General features: G+C 46.1%; 2 protein-coding genes across 2 annotated transcripts; both read right to left on the reverse strand.

The window, feature by feature from the left end:
* Positions 1 to 841: 841 nt before the first annotated feature.
* Positions 842 to 1,813, reverse strand: LOC308503945 (olfactory receptor 2AT4; the record flags this gene model as incomplete). The annotated part of the gene is made up of 1 exon (XM_081063740.1): positions 842 to 1,813. One exon carries the CDS (start codon positions 1,811 to 1,813, stop codon positions 842 to 844), a length of 972 nt encoding a protein of 323 aa, XP_080919866.1.
* Positions 1,814 to 10,284: 8,471 nt separating this feature from the next.
* On the reverse strand, positions 10,285 to 11,247 carry LOC308503429 (olfactory receptor 2AT4-like; the record flags this gene model as incomplete). The annotated part of the gene is made up of 1 exon (XM_081062720.1): positions 10,285 to 11,247. The coding sequence occupies one exon, from the start codon at positions 11,245 to 11,247 to the stop codon at positions 10,285 to 10,287; it is 963 nt and encodes a 320-aa protein (XP_080918846.1).
* Positions 11,248 to 20,711: the final 9,464 nt, after the last annotated feature.

The raw sequence follows: 20,711 nt of genomic DNA on the forward strand, positions 1-20,711 counted from the left end.
GGATTTATAGATGATGTGATACAGAATTGTACACCTGAAATCTATGTGATTTTACTAACAATTGTCACCCCAGTAACTTTTTAAAAAATTAAAAAAAGAAAAGAAAAGATAGACATATAAACAGTGGGACAGGATACAGAGCCCAGAAATAGACACAAATATAGTCAACTGATATTTGATGAAAGTGTAAAGGAAAACTAACACGTAAAGAATAGACTTTAGAGCAAGTAGTGCTGGAACAACTGGATGTGTATATGCAAAAAACATTTTAAAAATGAATCTCAACCTAAGCCTTACACCTTATCCAAAAATTAACTCAAAATTGGAACAAGGACGTTAATGGCTTTTTAGTCTTTTTGTACAGTAGAGTGAATATCTTTTCGTTGTAAAAAAGACCATTATGTTTTTATGTTTTTCTGTCTCTTTACATAGTTTGTCTATTTTTATATTGGAATGTTAGGCTTATTTTTCTAAATTTTTAGGACTCTATATATTATGACATTTGCCCATTCCCTGTGATATGAGTCTTGTTGTTTGTTTGTTTTCTGACTTTGCTTATAAAAGATTTTTTCCATAAAGATATTTTTAAAGAGAGGGTTTCTTGAATTAGTAAGTAGTGAAATTGTTTGTGCAATTTAAGATTTCCTACAAAGATCAACCTATTCCATTGCACCAGGGGAAAAGCTCTGGACCCAAACGTGAGAATCGTTGTTGGAATGATCCACTCAATTTTCTTTTGCCACTCTGTATTCATTAATTTATTCATTCAACAATATTTATTGAGTTCCGAATCTATGCTGGGCACTGTTATTTGGTGTCCTGAGAGCAGAATTCGCTGCATCTAAAGGCCAAGGGCTCCTATCCCACATGAGCTCTTGAGACATGTGATTTTGGTAATGGCTGCTTTGACATCCTTGTTTCTCAGAGTGTAAATGAGGGGGTTGAGGATTGGTGTGAGAATAGCATACGCTACATTACCCATGACGTGGAAGTCAGGGGGCAGGTCAGCTCTATAGGCCACGTAGGCGATGGCAATGGATGAGTAGTAGGTGCCAACCACCAGGAGGTGGGAGCTGCAGGTGGAGAAGGCTTTTGAGCGGCCTTCTCGAGAGCTGATGCGAAGCACCGAGGCCAGGATGTGGGCATAGGAGAGAAGCACCAGGAGAAGGGGCAGGAAGGACACCACCATGGCGATGCAGAAGCCCATGAGTGTCTGGGGCGTGGGGTCAGAGCAGGAGGCCTGAACAAGAACCAGATGATCACAGAAGCAATGGTAGATGTGATTAATGTTGTTATATGCCATCTGGGAGGTCTGCACCGCTGGTGGGATGGGCAGGAGGAGGGCAGTCAGCCAGGCACCGGCTGCCAGTACAGCATTGGTCTGTGGGGTCATGAGGATGGGGTAGTGCAGTGGGCGGCAGATAGCCACATAGCGGTCATAGGCCATGACCACCAGGATGAAGGCTTCAGAGCATGTGAAGCTTTGGAAGAGGTACATCTGCAGGAAGCAGGCAGGGAAGCTGAGGAAGTGGTCCCCAAGCAGGAATAGGGACAGCATCTTGGGGACAGTGGTTGTGGTGAAGAGGATGTCCAGAGCAGAGAGGTTAGTTAGAAAGAAGTACATGGGCTTGTGGAGGCTGGGCTCTGCCACCACAGCCACCAGGATCAGGGTGTTGCCCATAAGGATGAGAAGATAGAAGAGGAGGAAAATAAAAAACACAAGGAGAAAGAGGGACTCTGGTAGAGAGGGGATGCCCACCAGATAGAAGACCGGTGAGCCATCTACTGATCCATTACAGGGGGTGGCCTCCATAGTGAGACAGAGCTGGGTTTCTGGCAGATAGGCAGCTGGGACATCTGGACACTGGGAATATCTGGAAACCATAGAAACAAAGGATTTTGGAATGAGATTCTATGATGTTTTCTCTATAGTTCATATAAGCATAATGCCTTAAAACCAACTCTAGAGGACTGAAGATGGGCTGTGGCATTCACTTTCATCATGTGAACCCCAAATTCCTACCTTTCTTCTTTGGTCAATTATTAGTTATTCATTAACTGATAATCTACCAAATGGAAGTCGTTATGATGCACTCAGGTGATACAGTGATGGAAGTGAAGAAGGCGGGCAAAGTTCCTGTCTTCTTAGAGTTTGCATTTTACTGGCACAAATCAGATCTAAACAGGGGATTATTGAATTACGATGCTGACAAGTGCTGTGGGAAGGTTTCTCCTGGTCTTCACCCTAGCTGCTATTCCTGCTCAGTAGATGTCCCTGATAACCACTAGCCTGTGGACCTCCCTAGTCCCAGCTAAGAAGGTTCTACAGTCATCTGGAACCTTAGGAGTCTTGTGAGTTGTTGTTGCCACAGAACAGTTTTCCTGTGACAAGTGCCCAAGGCAGAAGCCCCTGTCCCAGAGGTTGTTCTCCCTTTGGTAAGGAAGGGGAGATGTGTGCTTCTGTTCTCAGAACCGGAAGTCTTCAAGGGAGGGAGAACAATGACCTCTCTAATATGTTGGGGCTGTGCCTCTGAAGAAGCAATTCAGGAGCAAGTCCATCGTCACATTTGTGTCATTGCCTCTTCAACCCTCACGATTCTAAGTGTACTCCCTCCCTGGTTTTTCCGGAAATGTCCTGTTTCTCTTCTGATAAAACACGTCTCATGCCATTAAGCATAAAAATACCAAACCTGGACCTTTCCAGCCAGCCTTTATCTTTACAGACAGAAAGGGCAAAGGCTTGCCCGAGATCACACGACCTGTCAGTCACAGAGCCCTGCCCGAGCCCAGGCCTCTGACTCCCAGAGGGGGGCTCTTTCTCTATATCATGTTCCCTGGAGAATCTGGAAGCGTCAATTTTCACGTGGGGAGAGATTGGGGTAAAGATTGTCTCTTCTTTTTCTCTATTTCTGAGTTGATATTATCAGAAACCACCATAACTTTTTATTTGTTCTTTAATTTCTTAAGTGTGGTGGGTACTTCATTCCTGTTAGGGAGTGGAGGCTAGTATAATTTTTTTCTGAACGCTACATGGAACAGACCACTTCACTGAAACAGGAACAAAACGTGTTCTAGAGGACAGCCCCCAGGCAGGAAAGCAAAACTGTTGCACCTCAACTGAAAGGAGTTAACCCTCAGCTAACCAGATTCTACCTACCTAGGCCAATCACCAGGTTTTACTCAAATTAATGAAAACTGCAATTTCCTGCATGTTGTTAGAGCTCCGAGAAGCCAATTTTAGATTAAATGTCACTGAGTTAAGCAGAGTTGGGGTTTGAGGGGCAGAAATTCAGATCCATCAAGTCCAAGTGTGCCTTCCTTCTCCCTCCTCTGCCCCAGTTCCATTCAACATCTGGGGAGACAGACGCTAAGTCAGAAGTCCAGAAATAAAGTGCCCTCTCAAGGTCAGACAACAAGTTCATGGCAGAGGTGGGTCTTGAATCCAGTGTCCTGGCGCCAACCCAGTGCTCATAAGCATTTCTATGAGTGCAGATGATTCCTTGGCCGGCCATTCAAAGCCCAAATATTCTATACTCCAAGGGGCCTTCATTGCTCTTGGCTGGCCCAGGGGCCTCTTTCGTGGGCTCTCCCAGTTCCTGTGCTTTCCTTTGTCATCACTATGATCATACTGAGTTGTCCCTGTCTATTTATGCGTCTATGGCTCCACCAGACTGAGAGCACTCGCAGGCCTGTCCTGGAACCTGATCATTGCTATTTAGCAAGGCACCCCCACTCTTCCCAAGGGCTCAGTGCTCCAAAGACAGGAGCCAGAATGCAGCTTTCCCCACTGGGCTTGTTGTGTTGCTGAATTATAAAACTGGAATGAAGGGGGCATTGGCAATTAACTAGATTTATTTATTTATTTATTTCTCTTTTTAAATAACCTTTATTAAAACTTGAACAGGTCTAAGGACTTAGAAATGTAACAACAACTTGTTATTGATAAGTTGAGTATTGGGCATAATTTTAATAGAACTCTTATAGTTCATTTTGATCAATATGTCATCTATTTATTTTTGTAAACAATATTAAAATATATATGCTTCTTTTTTTATTAGTTTCAGGTGCACAAAACAATGTAATAGACATTTATCATTTATATCCCTCACACTGTGTCAATGCCCCTCACCCCATCGCAATTAATTAGTTTTAGCCTAACCCCTCTCTTATACAGGTGGGGGCCACAAATGAGGGCTCAGAAATGGGCTGTGATTTGCCCAAGGTCACACAGTACGTGGGCCACAGAACCAGAACTAGACTATCAGCAGGGCTGGACCCTCATCTAGAGGCCAGGGTAACTCAGCAATGAGCCCAGGCTGCCCCACCGACTTGGGGCCACGGGACAGACCAATCAGCTGAGGTTGATGTGCTCATCCCCAAGGCACCAAAGCACTTCCCTTCCCTTAACTTTTATTTTGGCAGAGTAGCCATAGGCACCCGACAAGGCATGTGCTTCGGGTGCCATCCAGATAGGTGCACTGAAACATGCTTCTGAAAGAATTTAGTATTTGACACTTTTAAACATCATCGATGTAGCATCCTAGTAAAAATCAGAAATTCTCTGGACTTCTTTACGTTTACTTTCTGGTTTAGATTAGCTAACTTTATTTTGAATACATATTACAGGGATGTGTGTAATGCTTAAGGATATTCAAGGTATTGTTAGGAGACAGTTTCCTTGGTCAGGATTATCTACCAGCCGGTTGCAGTGCTGGTGGGGGACAGAGGACAGAAAGAACAATTACCTGAATGTCCAACCTGATGCCACACTTCACGTTATCATCTCCTCTCATCATCCAACCTACCAGGGAGTGGTTATGCCCCTTCGACAAATCAGAAAATGAAGGTCAGAGAAGGACAAGCCCTTGTTCAAGGCCATGGCTGGTGAGGGATGAGAGCAGAGGTTGTTTTGGATTCAGCTGGCTGCTGAATCCCACCTGGCAACCAACAGTCCCAGCTCCTGGACCAGCTCTGCCACTCAGTTACTGTGGCTTTGGGCCGCTGAACCGCAGTTTTCCCATCTATAAAATGAGGGCTTTGAAAGACATGATCTCCATCAGCTCAATGAACATTTTTTAGTATCCCCTCTGTGTTTGGCCCAGTGAGGGGTCAGAGATGGATGTCTTCTGGCCCAACCCTTTTAGGAGAGAGAGCAAGGGCTCTCCCTTTATCAAGCCCCTATTACATGCTTGATTCCTTACAGTCACCGAGTCATTACACTTCACTACAACTCCTAAATCCAGGCCATTCTCTCATGATATTTCCACTATGCTGTTTGTTTGCATAGAAAAGGAGCAAGACATGTGTGAATTACAGAGTTTGGGTTCATTAGCTTTGGAGTTGGAAAGACCTGGGTTTCCATCCTGGTTCCATCCATCGCGCTCCACTTTCCCTTTCTGAATTGCAATTCCCTCATCTGTGACTCGTAACATTGACAGAGACCTCATTCAAAGTTCCCCTTTTCTGTCCTGTTGTAGGCCTCGCCTCCCGGTGAGAAACTCTCTTATCAGATCATCAGCCTCCTGCTTGTGACTGCATATCCCTTCCTGTCCTGCAAGGGTGTCTGACCCGGGGTCTTGCAGACTGTGTGTGCACACTGGGACCCTGACACTCGCACATCGGTGTGTGACCCCAGGCTCCTCGCTGCGACTGTCCATGCCCTGGCCTCCCTGAGCTGCCTGCACACCCCAGCCTTTGCCTGCTTCCAGGCACTCCCTCCCTGCCCAGCTCACCTGCCAAGCCCATCCACCTTGGTGTCGTCTCTGGAGTCAACACACTTGGTTGGCTCTGGGGGAAGAGCCAGGTAGGGACTGAGACGGCCCATTAAACCCTGGTGCCTGGGCCTGCTAGGGCCCTCTCTCTCAAGTTGGTGCCCCCAAGGGGCCTCACACTCCCAAGCGGGAACAGCTTCCTGGAGTGGAGCTGGGGATTTGGCCCTGGGCTTTGCAGATAATGAAAGCAGCATCATTAACAACCCTCACAGGTCCCAGAACTTTATCACCAATGGGGCAGTTGGATTCCTGTTTTCCCATCTGGTCTCACGACAACCAGGGAAGACAAGCAGAGTCAGGATTGTTCTAACTATTTGACATTTGAGGAAAGCAAGCTTTAATGAAGTGAAGTGACTTTTCCAAGGTCACATGAGTGGGGGTGGCAGAGCTGGGATTTAGACCCAATGCTCCAATCCCAGTTCAGCGGTTCAGCAGTACATTGTATAATGGCTGAGACCTGAGTTCTTTCAGTTATGTGACCTTGGGCAAATCCCAGGACCTCACAAAGTCTCCTTTTCTTATCTGTAAAAACGGGATACCCATACTCCTTAGCTCATGGGCTACTGGGATGGTTAGGTGCTTGGCCCAGTGTCTCCCACAGAGTAAACATTCAATGAGTGACAGCTATTATTTTAATAAATCCAGACGGTAAAACCCTAGACATGATTGGGATAAGCTACTGCTTATCAATACTCAGTTTCAGTGAGAAACTTGCAAAGGTTCTGTGGAACGACTGTGAGCTGGAGTTTCTTTGCCCCAACCCCAGGCAGGGCCAAAGACGCATCAGAGATCATCCCTGCCTCACTCCAATGTTCTCCTTCACCTCCAGGGCTCTCTATTTCTGACTTTGTGTAAGATTTTAAACAAATTAAAACACTTCACAAGTAATGAATAGATCTTATTATAAAGTACTTAAATCAATACAGAGCTTTAGTGAGTAAAGAGTAAAAATTTTCTTCACTCCAGACCTTTCCCATATTTCACTCTCCACCCCCAGAGGTAATCACTGTTACTTATTTGGCGTGTTCTTTCCAGACCTTCGCTAAACATGCACGTGTGCACACGCGTGTGAGTGTGTGTGTGTTCTTTTAACATAAATTGAATCATTTTGTACTCATTGCATCACTTATATTCTAACTTAATAAGTCTCGAACTCTTTCTATGTCTGATCCACTTCATTCTTTTAATCTGGTATCTGGTATTTCATCGTATGGATATGACAGAGCTTGTCTAATAATTTCCCTGTTGATGGACATTTAAGTTGCATCCAATTATTGCTATTATGAATAATATTGTAACTAACACGTTTAAACATGCTTTTTGGGGTGTATGTGCCCAGATATTTCTCTGAGGTAGACAGATCCTTAGAAGCAGAAGTTGTGGGCCGAGCAGTAAGCACATTTTTGACTGGAATAGGGTGGGCATGTGCAGGGAGTGACGCAGCTTCGGGCCTCGAGGCTTTGAGAACACTGACCCGCGGCAATGGCTGAGCTGACTGTGCTACCCGGGTGCCCACTGCTGCGCCCAGGACCGGAGGACACCGCGTGTGCGCCATTCGGTCCAGCCCACAGAGAAGACTCCATCATAGAGTTCTACTGACCGTGGACTTGCAAACGGCGGGATGCAAGACGGCGAGGCCGTTGGTGACAGAGGACAAAACTTCTTGGTAACAAAAAATGGTACCCCCTCCTGATCTAATAAACATGATGGAGTCGAAGGTGGTTTTGAAGGTTTCTTTCAAGGAGCTACGACAGGTGGAGGCAACAGGAATAGAGGCTAGAATTCACTAAAAATGCCTTGTTTCATAATTTTGACTTAAAATGATCCTAATTGTGACTGTATGAAGATTCTCATTACTATCTGCAGAAGTATTCACTCTCTGCTAACTCCTTGGCTTAAAGTTGCATTTAAGCTCTGCATCTGTATCACAATTTTCTAAGGAAGATTTTCTTCCCTTTAATATGGGCCACCAGAAGGTCACTGCCTGCTCCATTCACTTTTCCGAGAATGGTTTTCCTGTCTGCCTGTTTTGGGCGGTGGTGGTGGTGGTGGGAGCGGCTATCCCTGACCCCTTTTTGACCCATGTGAAACTTGAAGGGGACTGAGTGTTAAAGTCCTTTGGTTTCATTGCGTGTAAACTCCAGTTTTGGATGCTAAAAAGCGGTCTCTCCTGACAGGTAGCAATAGGATACCGCACCACATCCTGTCAGCACTAGAATGAAATCTCTCCTGCAATGGAAGCAGCTCAGGGTTTCTGTTCAATCAGTCCAGACCCAAACAAACAGTACCGGGAGCCATGGGTCAAAATATTTATGGCAGCCATGTTTACCTTGAATTAAATATCACCCTCTGTGCTCCCACCTGGCCCTGTGCTTCTCTCAGAAACAGCAGTCAAAACACTGTCTATTTCTGCCCATGTCTGTCTCCCTCACGACTACGAACAAATTGAAGGCAGTGACTACCCTGATTTATCTCCGTGTCTCTAGCTTCCACTGCGTGGTCTAGCCCCTCCCAAACACTCAGTAAAGGCTTCTCAAATGAAGGACCAAATGGGGAAAATTCTATTTAGCAGCTTAATGCTTACTGCGCATGTGAAAACCACCACAATCCACTGTGCCCATGGGAAGACTTGGACCGAGCTCTGAGAACTACTGTTGCAGACTGTGCCCAGTGGAATGACGCCTTGTAAGAGTTTATTATGGAATATTATATTCACATGAAGCGAAACCGTATAAAGCCTAAATACACCGTTTATTTGTAAAGCAAACCCCATGTCACATCATTCAGGGGAGAATGAAACATGACAACACTTCATAAAGCCCTTGGTGCCCCTCCCTGATTACAACCCTCTCCCTCTCCTACAGAAATCACCATGATTCTGGCTTGTATAATACATATGCCTTCTGTTTTCTTCATAGTTTATGACAGCTGTGGGCGTTGATAAAAAACATAGTGTAGCATTGCCTGTCTTGAACCTTTCTATCCCTTGAATCCTGCTGCATATATTCATTTAAATCTTGGTATTTGTGCTCAGCACGATGTGAGATTCCCCCATGTTGTTGCATGTACTTGTAATTCCTTCACGTTTCATGGGCGTGTACTGTTAACCTTTTACAAACATGTCACAAATTAGAGAAATGCTGCTTTTCTAGATCATAGACTATGTGTATCTTCAACAGTTATAAAATAGTGATAAGTGTTTTCCAAAATATTTGCACCGCGAACATCCCCCTGTCAATGTATAAGAGTTCGGACGACCCACATCCTTGCCAACCCCAAACTAGAATGTCAGATTTGAGATTCTAGCCAGTGGGATTGGCTTCTAGTGGTATCTATTGTTATCGTAATTTGCGCTTCTGTTACTAAAGAGGTTGAGCACTTTTTCCTCTATTTAGTAGACATTCATCTATTCTCTTTTGTGAACTATTTTGCTCAGTTTTCTAATGGCTTGACTGTCTTTACTTATTTATTTCAAGTGATTTCTTCATATAGACTGGCTATGAATCCCGAGTCCTTTTATTGGTTATCTGCATTGAAATATTACTTCTTTTGTTCTGTAGCTTGGTTTTCCACTCTTTTTACTAGTGTTTTTTGATGAATGGAAATTCTACATTTTAAAGCAGGCAATCTTTTATAAAATTCAAGTTTATTGGGGTGACAATGGTTAGTAGTTACATAGGTTCAGATGTACAATTCTGTAATACATCATCTATATATCACATTGTGTTCACTACCCAGAGTCAGTGCTCCTTCCATCACCACATATTTGATCCCTTTTACTCTAAAACAGGCAAATTTATATTTTCTTTCTCTAGGGTTAGAGCTTTTAAAAAAATCTACTTTAAGAAATATTTCCTCATCTCAGGATCAGGACTATAGTTTCATATATAGTTTATAATTATGCCTTTCATATTTAGGCCTTTAATGAGATTGATTTTGGTTTTCTTGAGGTAAAAGGCAAATTTCATTTCTTGATATATAGATGCCTGATAGTATCAATACCACTTATTATCTGTCCATCTTCCACACTGATCTGCAGTGTCATTGCCCATATATATAAATTGTCCATATATTGAAGGGTCTTTTTCTGGACTCTATTCTGTTTCATTGATCTCTATGTCTATCTGTGTCTTAGTAACTAACCTCTCTGTGCTCTCATCTTTATTACCATTTACCCTTATTAATATTGAAAAACCTATTTGCCACTTTTAAGAAGATACTTTTTATATTTTATCTGACATTTTAGTCAGTCTAATTGGTTTCTAGTGGTATCTGTTTGTTGCAATTTGTACTTCTCCTATTACTAAAGAGGTTGAGCACTTTTTTCCAGTACTTATTGGACATTTGTATTTCTTTCCATAGAAGGGTTGATTTAATAACCTAGCCTATTATTAATGGAAATGGAAGTCCCAGTGGTATATTTTTGGCCCAGCTATAAGTCATTCTTTCCCTCAGAAAACTTGCTGATGTCATTCTCTGCACACTGGTATTCTGGGAGCAGAATTAAATACATCTAAGGACCAGAATGCCCTGGGCCCTGGGGACATGCCATTTTGGTGATGGCTGCATTGACATCCTTGTTCCTCAGCGTGTAGATCAGAGGGGTGAGGACAGGTGTGAGAATGGAGAACACCACGTTGCCCATGACGTGGAAGTCAGGGGGCAGGTCAGCTCTAGAGGCCACGTAGGCGATGGCAATGGATGAGTAGTAGGTGCCAACCACCAGGAGGTGGGAGCTGCAGGTGGAGAAGGCTTTTGAGCAGCCTTCTCGGGAGCTGATGCGAAGCACCGAGGCCAGGATGTGGGCATAGGAGAGAAGCACCAGGAGAAGGGGCAGGAAGGACACTACCATGGCGATGCAGAAGCCCATGAGTGTCTGGGGTGTGGTGTCAGAGCAGGAGGCCTGGACCACGGCCAAGTGGTCACAGAAGCAGTTAGAGATGTGAGCAGTGCTACCAAAAGCCATGTGGGAGGTCTGCACCACCGCCGGGATGGGCAGGAGGAGGGCAGTCAGCCAGGCACCGGCTGCCAGTGCAGCGTTGGTCTGTGGGGTCATGAGGACAGGGTAGTGCAGTGAGCGGCAGATAGCCACATAGCGGTCATAGGCCATGACGACCAGGATGAAGGCTTCAGAGCAGGAGAAGCTGTGGAAAGCGTATATCTGCAGGAAGCAGGCAGGGAAGCTGAGGAAGTGGTCCCCAAGCAGGAATAGGGACAGCATCTTGGGGACAGTGGACATGGTGCAAAGGATGTCCAAGGCAGAGAGATTGATCAGGAAGAAGTACATGGGCGTGTGGAGGCTGGGCTCTGCCACCACAGCCACCAAGATGAGGGTGTTACCCACCAGGAAGAGCAGGTAGAAGAACAGGAAGATGAGGAAGACAGGGAAGAAGAGGAATTCCTGTAGAGAAGGGATGTCCACCAGGTAGAAGATGGGTGAAGAGTCTTTTGATCCATTACAGGCTGTGGCGTCCATGGTGGGACATAGTTGCGTGCCTGGGTGACAGGCAACCAGGGCATCTGGAAATCAGCAAAACGAGGAATTTGGAATGAGAATTCTGTATAGCTCACTGCACACTTATTGCAATGCAAATCATTTATGACCAAGTCTAGAAGACTGGTGGTACCATCCAATATTGATTCTTCCATCTTAACCCGCAGTTCACTCCTTCTTTCTTCCATCAACTATGTAGTAAGCACCTACAATGCACGAGGCTGCGAGATGGTAAACAGAGCACTCAAGGCCCTCACCGTCACAGGGCTTAAACTCTCGTAAAAGAGTGGTATGTTTAAAAGCCGATCGCACAGTAAATTATCTAGTTACAACTGTGACAAATGCACTGAAAGAGCTTCTGCTCATTGTCTCCTCCATGTCAGACTATCTTTTGGACATCAGATTTTAGATGAACTCGTAGATCTCTATGTTACCGTATTTTCTTTTGCTTTTGCTTAAACTTCTACTAAGTGGCATCACTAGGAAGGGCTGATTTTTCCAAGCTTTCCCGCCACATGCTGCCTATGCAGTCTACTCATCACCCAGGGAGTGGCTTCTCTCTCTCATTTTCCGGTGCAGCAGCTCTGCCTGGCTCTCTCTCTGCTGAGTTCTCTGGGTGCCCTCCCACTCAGGTTTCAGTGATGGGACGGGAAAATGCCTTCTGTGGGACATCTCTCTTCCTGATGGAGTCCAAACTGAGGGTGGATCTTCCCACCATTCAGATTGCGTCCTGGGTCTATCATCTTCCTTCCTCCTGGCTGCTACAGCTCAACGGGTGTTCTGTTTAGTTCTGTTTATGCCCACTCTGCCCTTGGTTTTTCTAATACCAACTCTGAAGAAGCCGCAAGGAGCTGTTGTGAGCTCCATTGTTGCAAGAAAGGACCCAGAGACCTAAAAGCTATAGCTTCCCAGAGACAAAAGAACCCCATATCGGTGGTTGTTCACTAAATGTGTGCTGGGTCAGCTCCGGGGCTGCTGGACTGGAGCTGAGGCAACACTGGCGAGTTCCCACTGCGGGATGAGCTTCTGATGAGAGGTCCAGATAGCTTCGTGTTTACTTCTGCATCACTGCTCTTTGAACCCCAGGGATTTCCACAAGCAGTTTCTTGTTGAATTCCTTGGAACTACATCTACCTTCTTTCTTTGCCTAAAGCAAATGCAAAACGAACTAACAAAAAACACCTCTCATGCCCTAGAATCGTAGAATGTCAGAACCAGAAAAAAGGTTTCTTTAAATCTTCAATTCCAACCCGATTCTTCCCCCCACCCTGCTTCCCCACCGCCATTAAAATGGTTCCTGGTTTGCTCTGTGATTGATTTGGATTGTGCAGCTTGGCTTCTAGATTTGGAAGTGGTGACTGGCAAATGCTTTGTCTAAAATGAGCATGGAGAGACAACCATCCTGTGTGTCTTCCTTGAAAGAGAACCTCAGATGTGAACCTGATTGTCTCCATTTTAAACGGTTTTAAACGATTAACGCTCGGTTAAACAGAACCCCATTCCAACAAGTTCAGTTATGGATTTTTCTTCACACCCAAAGGGACCCAGTTGGGACTGCCCTGGACATTTCTGCTCTCGGAGCGACAGTCATGGCTAATGGTTCCAGGTGAGGCACAGGAGGGGGTTTGAGGGGCAGAAATGCAGAGGGCCAAAGCCAGAGGGTCCATCAAGTCCAGGTGCCCCTCTCCTGCGTCCTCTGTCCCACGGCTTTGCGGGTGGAGGTAGGCATGCTGAGACCCTGGTGGAGAGGGGGTACATGGCATTTCACTGCCAGGCGGTGCTGGACTATCCAACAGGCAGACCAGGCGCGTGCTGGGTCTCCACAAGGCAGGGCACCAAAAATACTTCCTGAAAGAATTTCACCTTCGATATTTCAAAGCACTATTTCACTATATCATTATAGAGAATATCTGAATTGGGCTGGACTTTCTTACACTTGTTTTACAGGTTAGGGTTCTTGTTATACATTGAACTACATACTACATCTGAGCGATAGCCCTGTGCGTCGGGCCTAAAGCATTCAATCAGGGCCCCTGACCCCCAGTTCCACATCCCCCTCCCCACATCCTTGCCCCTGTCTCTCCACTCTGGTCTTTCCTGAGATTTGGCACTTTGCCTCCAGTCCACTCACCTGCCAAGCCCTGTCCACCTTGGTGTCTTCTGTAATGTCCCCTTTGTGTCTTCCAACATGGTCTGGCAGGGAAGAGCCAGGCAGGTGCTGAGCCCTTTAAACCTTTTAACTCCTCCTTTCACCCAGGTCTGCTGGGGCCCTCTCCCTTGGTATGGGGTTCCTTAGGGCACTGTTCCCGCCCACTCTTCCCCCTACCCCACCCCTGTGTCACCCAGGATCAACTTCTTGGCCCCTCCTAGAGCCTGTGGTGCAAGGGGGTTTGCCTCTGGGATTTGCTGATAATGAGAACAGCATTGTTAACAACCCTCATGGGTTCCAGAACTTTACAACCAACAGGACAACTTTTACTGCCATTATTCCATCTGGTCCCTAGAATAGCCAGGGGAGACAGGCAGCCCAAGAGGAGAAAAGGAAGGTCCAAAGAAGTGAAATGACCTACTAATGCTCATGCTGATGTTTAGTATCAGAGCTACTAGCCAGATCCAGGGCTTCATTCCCAGGCCTGCGTTCTTCAGGATTCCATCGTGGGGAAGGGCCTGGGGTCTAAAGTGAGAAAGCCTTAGATTTGAAAGCCAGTTCTAATATGTTTTAGCTGTGTCCCTTTAGGAAATTTACTTAACTTCTCTGAGTCTGAGTTTCTCCATCTGTAAGAAGGAACATAATAATATGGCCTATCTCACAGAGTATTTGAGAGGATTTAATGAGATGAGGGACATAGGGTACGTGGAGTGAAACATGATTATTTGAAAATTACTCCAGGAGTGTTGTTTGTATTACCTGGCAGTTGCCAGAGGAAAGTCTGCTTGCATAGATTCAATTTCTCATGAGACGGTGGGTGTCCACCTCTCGAAAGAAAAGATGCATCTTTTATGGTTTCTCAGGGTCTCTAGATGCTGAACAACAGTCAACAGCTGGCATCTAAGCTTAGACTGCTTAGTACCCAGTAGTCAGTTTGTTCTGCTTATGGAGCTACTCTCTCACTCCCTTCCCCCAAAAAGGGAAGCGACAGGATCAGGGCCTTATACCTATATCTTAGTGTGTACGTGTGTGAGCTCTTCGCAGCCAACACAGCTGCTAGCACAGAGGGCAAGCCCCCAATTGTGTCTACTACAGTCTAGCCCTTGAACCTTTCAGATTCATTCACTTATCACTTAACCCTTCTTCAGACCTCAATCTTATCACAAGAAGTTCACTGTTTGGACATAGGGTTTCCAGGATTCTGATTAGTCACAATTTGGGGGGAAATCTCTAAGAGAAAGATTAGTGGGGTTAACTACAGCCCGTGCTACTGTAGTCAGTCCCAAGGCTGCAAGTGATACTCCTTATGGCCTCTACCACCCATTCTAGATTTCTCTCTCTTTCCCTTCACATTCAATCACTTTAGTTAGTCTAGATGGAGTCCCTTCTAGCATGACTTAGACCCTCATCCCTGGTAGTTCTGAGACTGGTTATTATGTCTCATCAGACCACGCTGCTTTAATTGCCCATTTACAGTTAAACTTGGTCATGGAAGAAACACCAAATGCTCCTGTGCCTGAGGGCCAACATCCCAGCTCCCGTTATGGAAGAGTGGTCTTACTTTCTCTTGAAGATCAAGGCTAAATATCCTTACAAATATGTAACTCTTTTTTTTTTTTTTGACCTTCGTCTACTTACGCAGTGCACTTAAAATGACCAGGTAGTCATTGTAGCTTTAAATGTAGTGAAACTTACTGTGTCTCCTATGGAATCAGGACTGCTTAACGCACAAAGGCTAAAGTCATTAGGACGGAAGCACAGATTCTCTCAAATGGGTCACTGTGGATAATGGTAAGTGGAGCCACTCTAACTTCCACCCACTGCTTCTTGGCAGGAAGCCTGCCTTTTTAATGGGCAATCAAGCTGAAAATGGATCCTTCCCATTGGACGGAAATATGGACCCTGTTACCACTCCCTTATTGGAGCAGCTAGTTTTCTTATGCAATCATTTCAAGCCTCCCACCCCACGCCCCAACTATATTGCTGATACATGAGTACTCACTCACAAACAAGTGATGCCAATGCCAAAATTATAATAACTTATAAAGGAAACATTTGACATTGAATTAAATGCTAACTTCTTGGCTTCCCCAACCTGGTTCTCTCTGTTTTATCACCTTATGTTATTTCTCTGGGTCTGACTCCCTCACTGTGTCTGGTTTGTTTCTGTGTCCAGTGCCTAGTAAAGATTTTTACGAATGATTGCATGATCAACTTTTATTAATCACATTAATGATTGATAAAAATGGTGAAAACCACAATTATCCTATAGCATCAGTGGGAAGCCTTCTTGAGCCGGTATTTGAGGACCAGGTTTTCGTTGTCTGCTGAACTGAATGAAGCCAATTTAGGCTACTGTAATTTATTTATAAATACTGACTGTGTTTCTATTTGGTGCTAGGCACTGTCATTGGTGTCCAGGGAACTGAACTGGTTGCATTTAAGGATCAAGGGACCCAGAATGCCCTGGGCCCCGGGGACGTGCCATTTTGGTGATGGCTGCGTTGACATCCTTGTTCCTCAGCGTGCAGATCAGAGGGGTGAGGACAGGTGTGAGAATGGATGTGGAAGTCAGGGGGCAGGTCAGCTCTAGAGGCCACGTAGGCGATGGCAATGGATGAGTAGTAGGTGCCAACCACCAGGAGGTGGGAGCTGCAGGTGGAGAAGGCTTTTGAGCGGCCTTCTCAGGAGTTGATGCGAAGCACTGAGGCCAGGGTCCAGAGTTCATCCCCACATATGGAACATGTTTCTTACAATTAGAAGTATCCCATAAGGCAAAAAAAGTGGCTTGAAAAGGAGTGAATTCCATATAACTAGAGGTATGCAAGGCTGAGTTCTTTTTGGCTGAAATGCTACAGAGGAGGTTTACTATTTGGATAGGAGTTAAATTAAAGACCTTTAAACAAGCTTCTAACCCTGGATCCTTTAAAAAAAAGAATAACATAAGTGAACCACATCAATCGGATTCAGAGTTTGAGGGGCAAATTTCTTCTATTTGAGAGAAAAAGTCGAGAAGCATCCATTTATGTTCAATGAAAAATCAATTTAAAAATCATGTAGTTTCTTTATTAATTCAAGTAGCTCCTTTAAGGATATCTGATGTGGTCGCCCCGTTCCCTCTACCACAGGTGGAGAAACACTCCGTGTATGGTGATGTTGACGAAACACTTACCCGATTTTGCCCACTGTCAGCACCACAATCATGACTGCAGTCATTTGGCACAAGCCCATCCAGTCCAGCTCTCTCTACACAGCAGTTCCTACGCGGAGCTCTTTAACCTGAGACCTTGTGAAGACAACAGGATGACTGGCTGTCATGCAGGGTGTCCTGCGGGGTCTCAGCTCCCGCTCCCCACATAGGAACGCAGGACATGGCGAGGCCAAACAGGAACACCCACGGAGCCATAGGGAGGGGAGTCATACCACTATAGTCTCGCTGGCTACTAGGTTGGAGACACAGGAAGCAGGAGCCACACTATCCGCAACTTGCCGTCCTCTTCTCTCTGCCAACCAACCTCACTTGCTAGCTGCAATCCGCCCTGCTAACTGCAATCTGCGCTTGCCAGCCCAGCTACCATCTTCTTGCTAGCCCCCATTTTGCTGCTAGCGTAGCCACGGCAGTTATATTAGTGGCCAATGGCTCACGGGTTACAGCTGACGGCCAACTAGCCACAGCTGATGGCCATCCGATCACAGTTGATGGCCATTTACTACCTGAGCCAGCACCTTTCCACGTGAGGGTGAGAGCCTGGAAACTGCACTCCTGGCTCTGTCCCCACACTGGCTGAGAGTAACAAAGCTAAACCCAGGAATAAAAACTCTAAGCACTTTATTCTAAGGTTCCTTTGACTCTACTTGTATACCTCTGGGCCCAGATGATTGTCAATACCTCTGACAAAAACTGCCAGCTCACTGGTGCTAAGGAACTGGTGGAAACTCCTCTTCAGGAGTTTCCTCCTGAAGAGGAGCTGAAAGAATCATTGCTGTACAACTCTGGATTCAATTTCTCTTTTATGCCCCACTCTATTCTCATTTCATTCCTGGGCTAGGATGTTGTATCTCTCGAATCAGTGTTCTCTGTCTATATGTCCATTCACTTGAGGATTCCCTTTCTGGGATATCTTCTTGTGGTATTGATGGTGGTGGTGGTGGTGCGGGGGGCCTCTTCCTCCAAGGAGCACTCCAGAATGCTGTCTGCTGAACCCAGAAATGGATTAAGCTGCTGCTGGGCTCTCGGTCTGTCTCAGTCTAACCTGGGTGCCCTGTGACCTGCTTGTATCCTGTCTCTTTGTCATATCCAGGGACCAACTATCCTGATTTGCCCAGAAAATCCCATGTCCCCCGAAATCCCTCAGTTCCCAGCAAACCCGATGTTGGTTACCGTACGAGGGTAGAGGCATTGCATACACCTTTGGTAGAAGGAGTCATTTCCCGAATGGGATCCAAATTGAGGATGGACTCTCCTCCTATTGGGAAAAAACAGACTCCAGGGGTCGTCCTGGATCATTCAATACATCTTCCCGCCTCCTGGCTGCTGCAGGTGTTACTGTTTAGCCATTTCATGCCCACACCTTGGAGCCTGCCTTTTCTGTACCCAGTTCAGAGGGCACCACAGAGAACTGAAAAGTCTCAGAACCAGAGTCAGGAGAGAAGACCAAGCACTCTGCAGAGAGTAACTCTGCTTCCTGGAGGCCCAAGACTCCCGAAGTAAGACTTTCCAACTCATAGAGCTGAGCTGAGGGAAATATTGACTTGTCCTTCACCTTGGCTAAGCAATCCAGAGCCAGTCTATGTTGGCACTCAGATCACTGCCTCTCCAGCCCCACGACCCCTGAAGCAGTTCCACTGGGTTTTCCAAAACCACTTCCAATTTCTCCCTCTTCTAACTAAACATGCCTCAGAGTATGTAAGAGTGGAAATGGCTCTGTGGGTAATTGAGGCCCTGATTCTTTCTTTACACATGAAGAATCAGGCCAGGGTGGGGGTGAGGAGCAGCCCTAGGTCAGCAATAGATCAGAGCCAGGGTTGGTCCTGGAAACCAGGCCTCCTAGCTCTGGCCTTGGACTCTTTCCACCAAGGTAGGCCACTGGGACAATTTGGAGGCTCTAGTTTCCACCTGGGAAAAAAATAGGCCAAAGGTTTTATTTTCCACTTTCCATTTCTTTCGCTGATGTCAGAGACAACTACAAATTTCTGTTCTGTTCTGTGGGTGTTTTCAAACAGGTTCAGATGGACCGGTTCCTAAATAGAGGTTCTACATGGCTAGAAAAATATTCTTTCCAAGAAGTGACTTAAGGGAAAAGGTCATGGCAGCCATGGCCCCACGTCCTGAGCAGCCATACTGTACACCTGATGCCTGGTAAACCCAGCTCATAATACACCCTCAACAAACATTTGTAAGTAAATGGATTAATGAATGAAAGGTGAACCTGAATTAAACCAAACGTCTTTCCATAATGGATGAGTGAGCAGGGATTTTTATTTTCTCTTATTTTAGAATCTAACGTGACACAAAACCCATTTCCCTGAACGTTGCTGCAATTTTGACAGGCGGTTCCTTCCACTGACCGGGCCCCTGAAGCTGGTTTTGCCAGGTTTGCTGGGCAATCACAGAACATCAGAGCCAAAAGGGACCTTCAAATGCAAGCAATGTACTTCAATCCCTATTTCCCCTCATTTTTCATTTATAAATAAATAAGTAAATAAATAAATAAACGAACAATCAAACAAACAAATAAATAAAAAACTCTCAGAGAAGGGACTGCCTTGATTGCAGGGAGTTGGTGGCAGCGCTGCACTAGAAGCCAGACTCCTGGCTCCCTGCCCAGGAGTCCTAAGGGGCCACCATGGGAAAGACATTGAAATGTCTCTGTTTGGTGGACAAGATCATTCTGGCTGTTGTCATCCTGTTTCCCTCACCTGCCTGGAGGGTCTTTGGGGCTGGAGATTGGCACTGACTCGTCTCCTGTGAAACCAGCCTCTCCGTGGGGCTCAGCACCTTGCTTCTCAGTGCTCCAGGCCGAGCCTGGAGTGTGGCTGTCCTGACAACCTTAGGAGGTTCTCGCTAATCCCTGCAGGATCAGACAACACTTGACTCTATGGAGTGCTTCTGGTCCTGCTCCCTCATTGTTTCTCACAGGACATGGGAGGACCAGAGAGGGGCTACGACCTGGTCAAAGTCACACAGTTAGCAAGTCAGCCAGCCTGGAATGCTATACAGTGGGCAGAAAGATTTCAGCCCATCTTCCTTTTCTTAGAGCCTCTCTCCAAGTGGGGTGAGGGTCCCTAAGTGCCTGCCCGCCCTAAGCCCTGCCCTCCCAGAGCCTTGGGCCTCCTTGGGCTCTAACGGGCTCTTGGCACTTCCTTTGTAGCCTTCACACCTGAGACCTCTGCAAGGTGGCCCGACTCACCTGCAGCCCAGGCCACTCCAGCTGCCCCCTTCCTTCCCAAGCTAGCTCTACCTCAGTGGGTGAGACCAGGTTGGTGCTGAGCCTGATCCCACTAAACCCCCGGGCCTTGCCCATTCCTAGCCTGCTGGGGCCCTACTCTCTGAAGTCTCCTGCTGGGACCCTAAGGAATGATTTTCTGAGGACTCCCAAGCGGCCGGTTAGCAGCTACCACTGGGCTTTGCTGATACTAGAACAACAAGATGAATAGTCCTCACTGGGCCCAGAACTCTGCAGTGTATGCAGCCTTTCACGCCTATTGGCATCCCCAAATACCAAGGCTCAGAGGGGAAAGAGATTGCCCGCAGCACACAGCAAGCCAAGGACAAGCATCAGACGTCTCAGGTTTGCTCTTAGCCTTACCTCTGAGCCAACCCAACATACAAAAGAGAAAAATATTGTGAAAATTATCTATGTAAATGTAAAGTGTTGTGCTGTTGGCCACGGAATACTGGAGGTGGAAGGGTGGCCCTGTGAGTGTTTTGAAGGGAGAGGAACAAGTGTGACCGAGCAGAGAGCCACTCAGTTCCCCAAATCTTCACTCTCTCTTGCTCTCTTGTTCACTCTTATTTTTTCTTAGATGCCTTAGAACTCTAACTCCAACCTCCCCTAGGAAGCCTTTTGTGATTTCACTTTCCTCCAGCTCCCAGTGTTCTTGTTCTCCTCTGGGTTAACCAGGCCTGGCTGCCTATGCTGCCCATTTTAAAGATTAGAAGAACTGAGGGTCATCATTCATTCCACAATGACTGACGCTGGCTTTGCGCTGGGTACCTGGTCACAGTGAATTGACACAGTCCAGTGGGGGTAGACAATGAAAAAACTGACCACCAATTATATCTAATGTGATCTGT

The sequence above is a fragment of the Rhinolophus hipposideros genome (assembly GCF_964194185.1).
Source record: "Rhinolophus hipposideros genome assembly, chromosome: 10".
NCBI classification, from domain to species: domain Eukaryota; kingdom Metazoa; phylum Chordata; class Mammalia; order Chiroptera; family Rhinolophidae; genus Rhinolophus; species Rhinolophus hipposideros.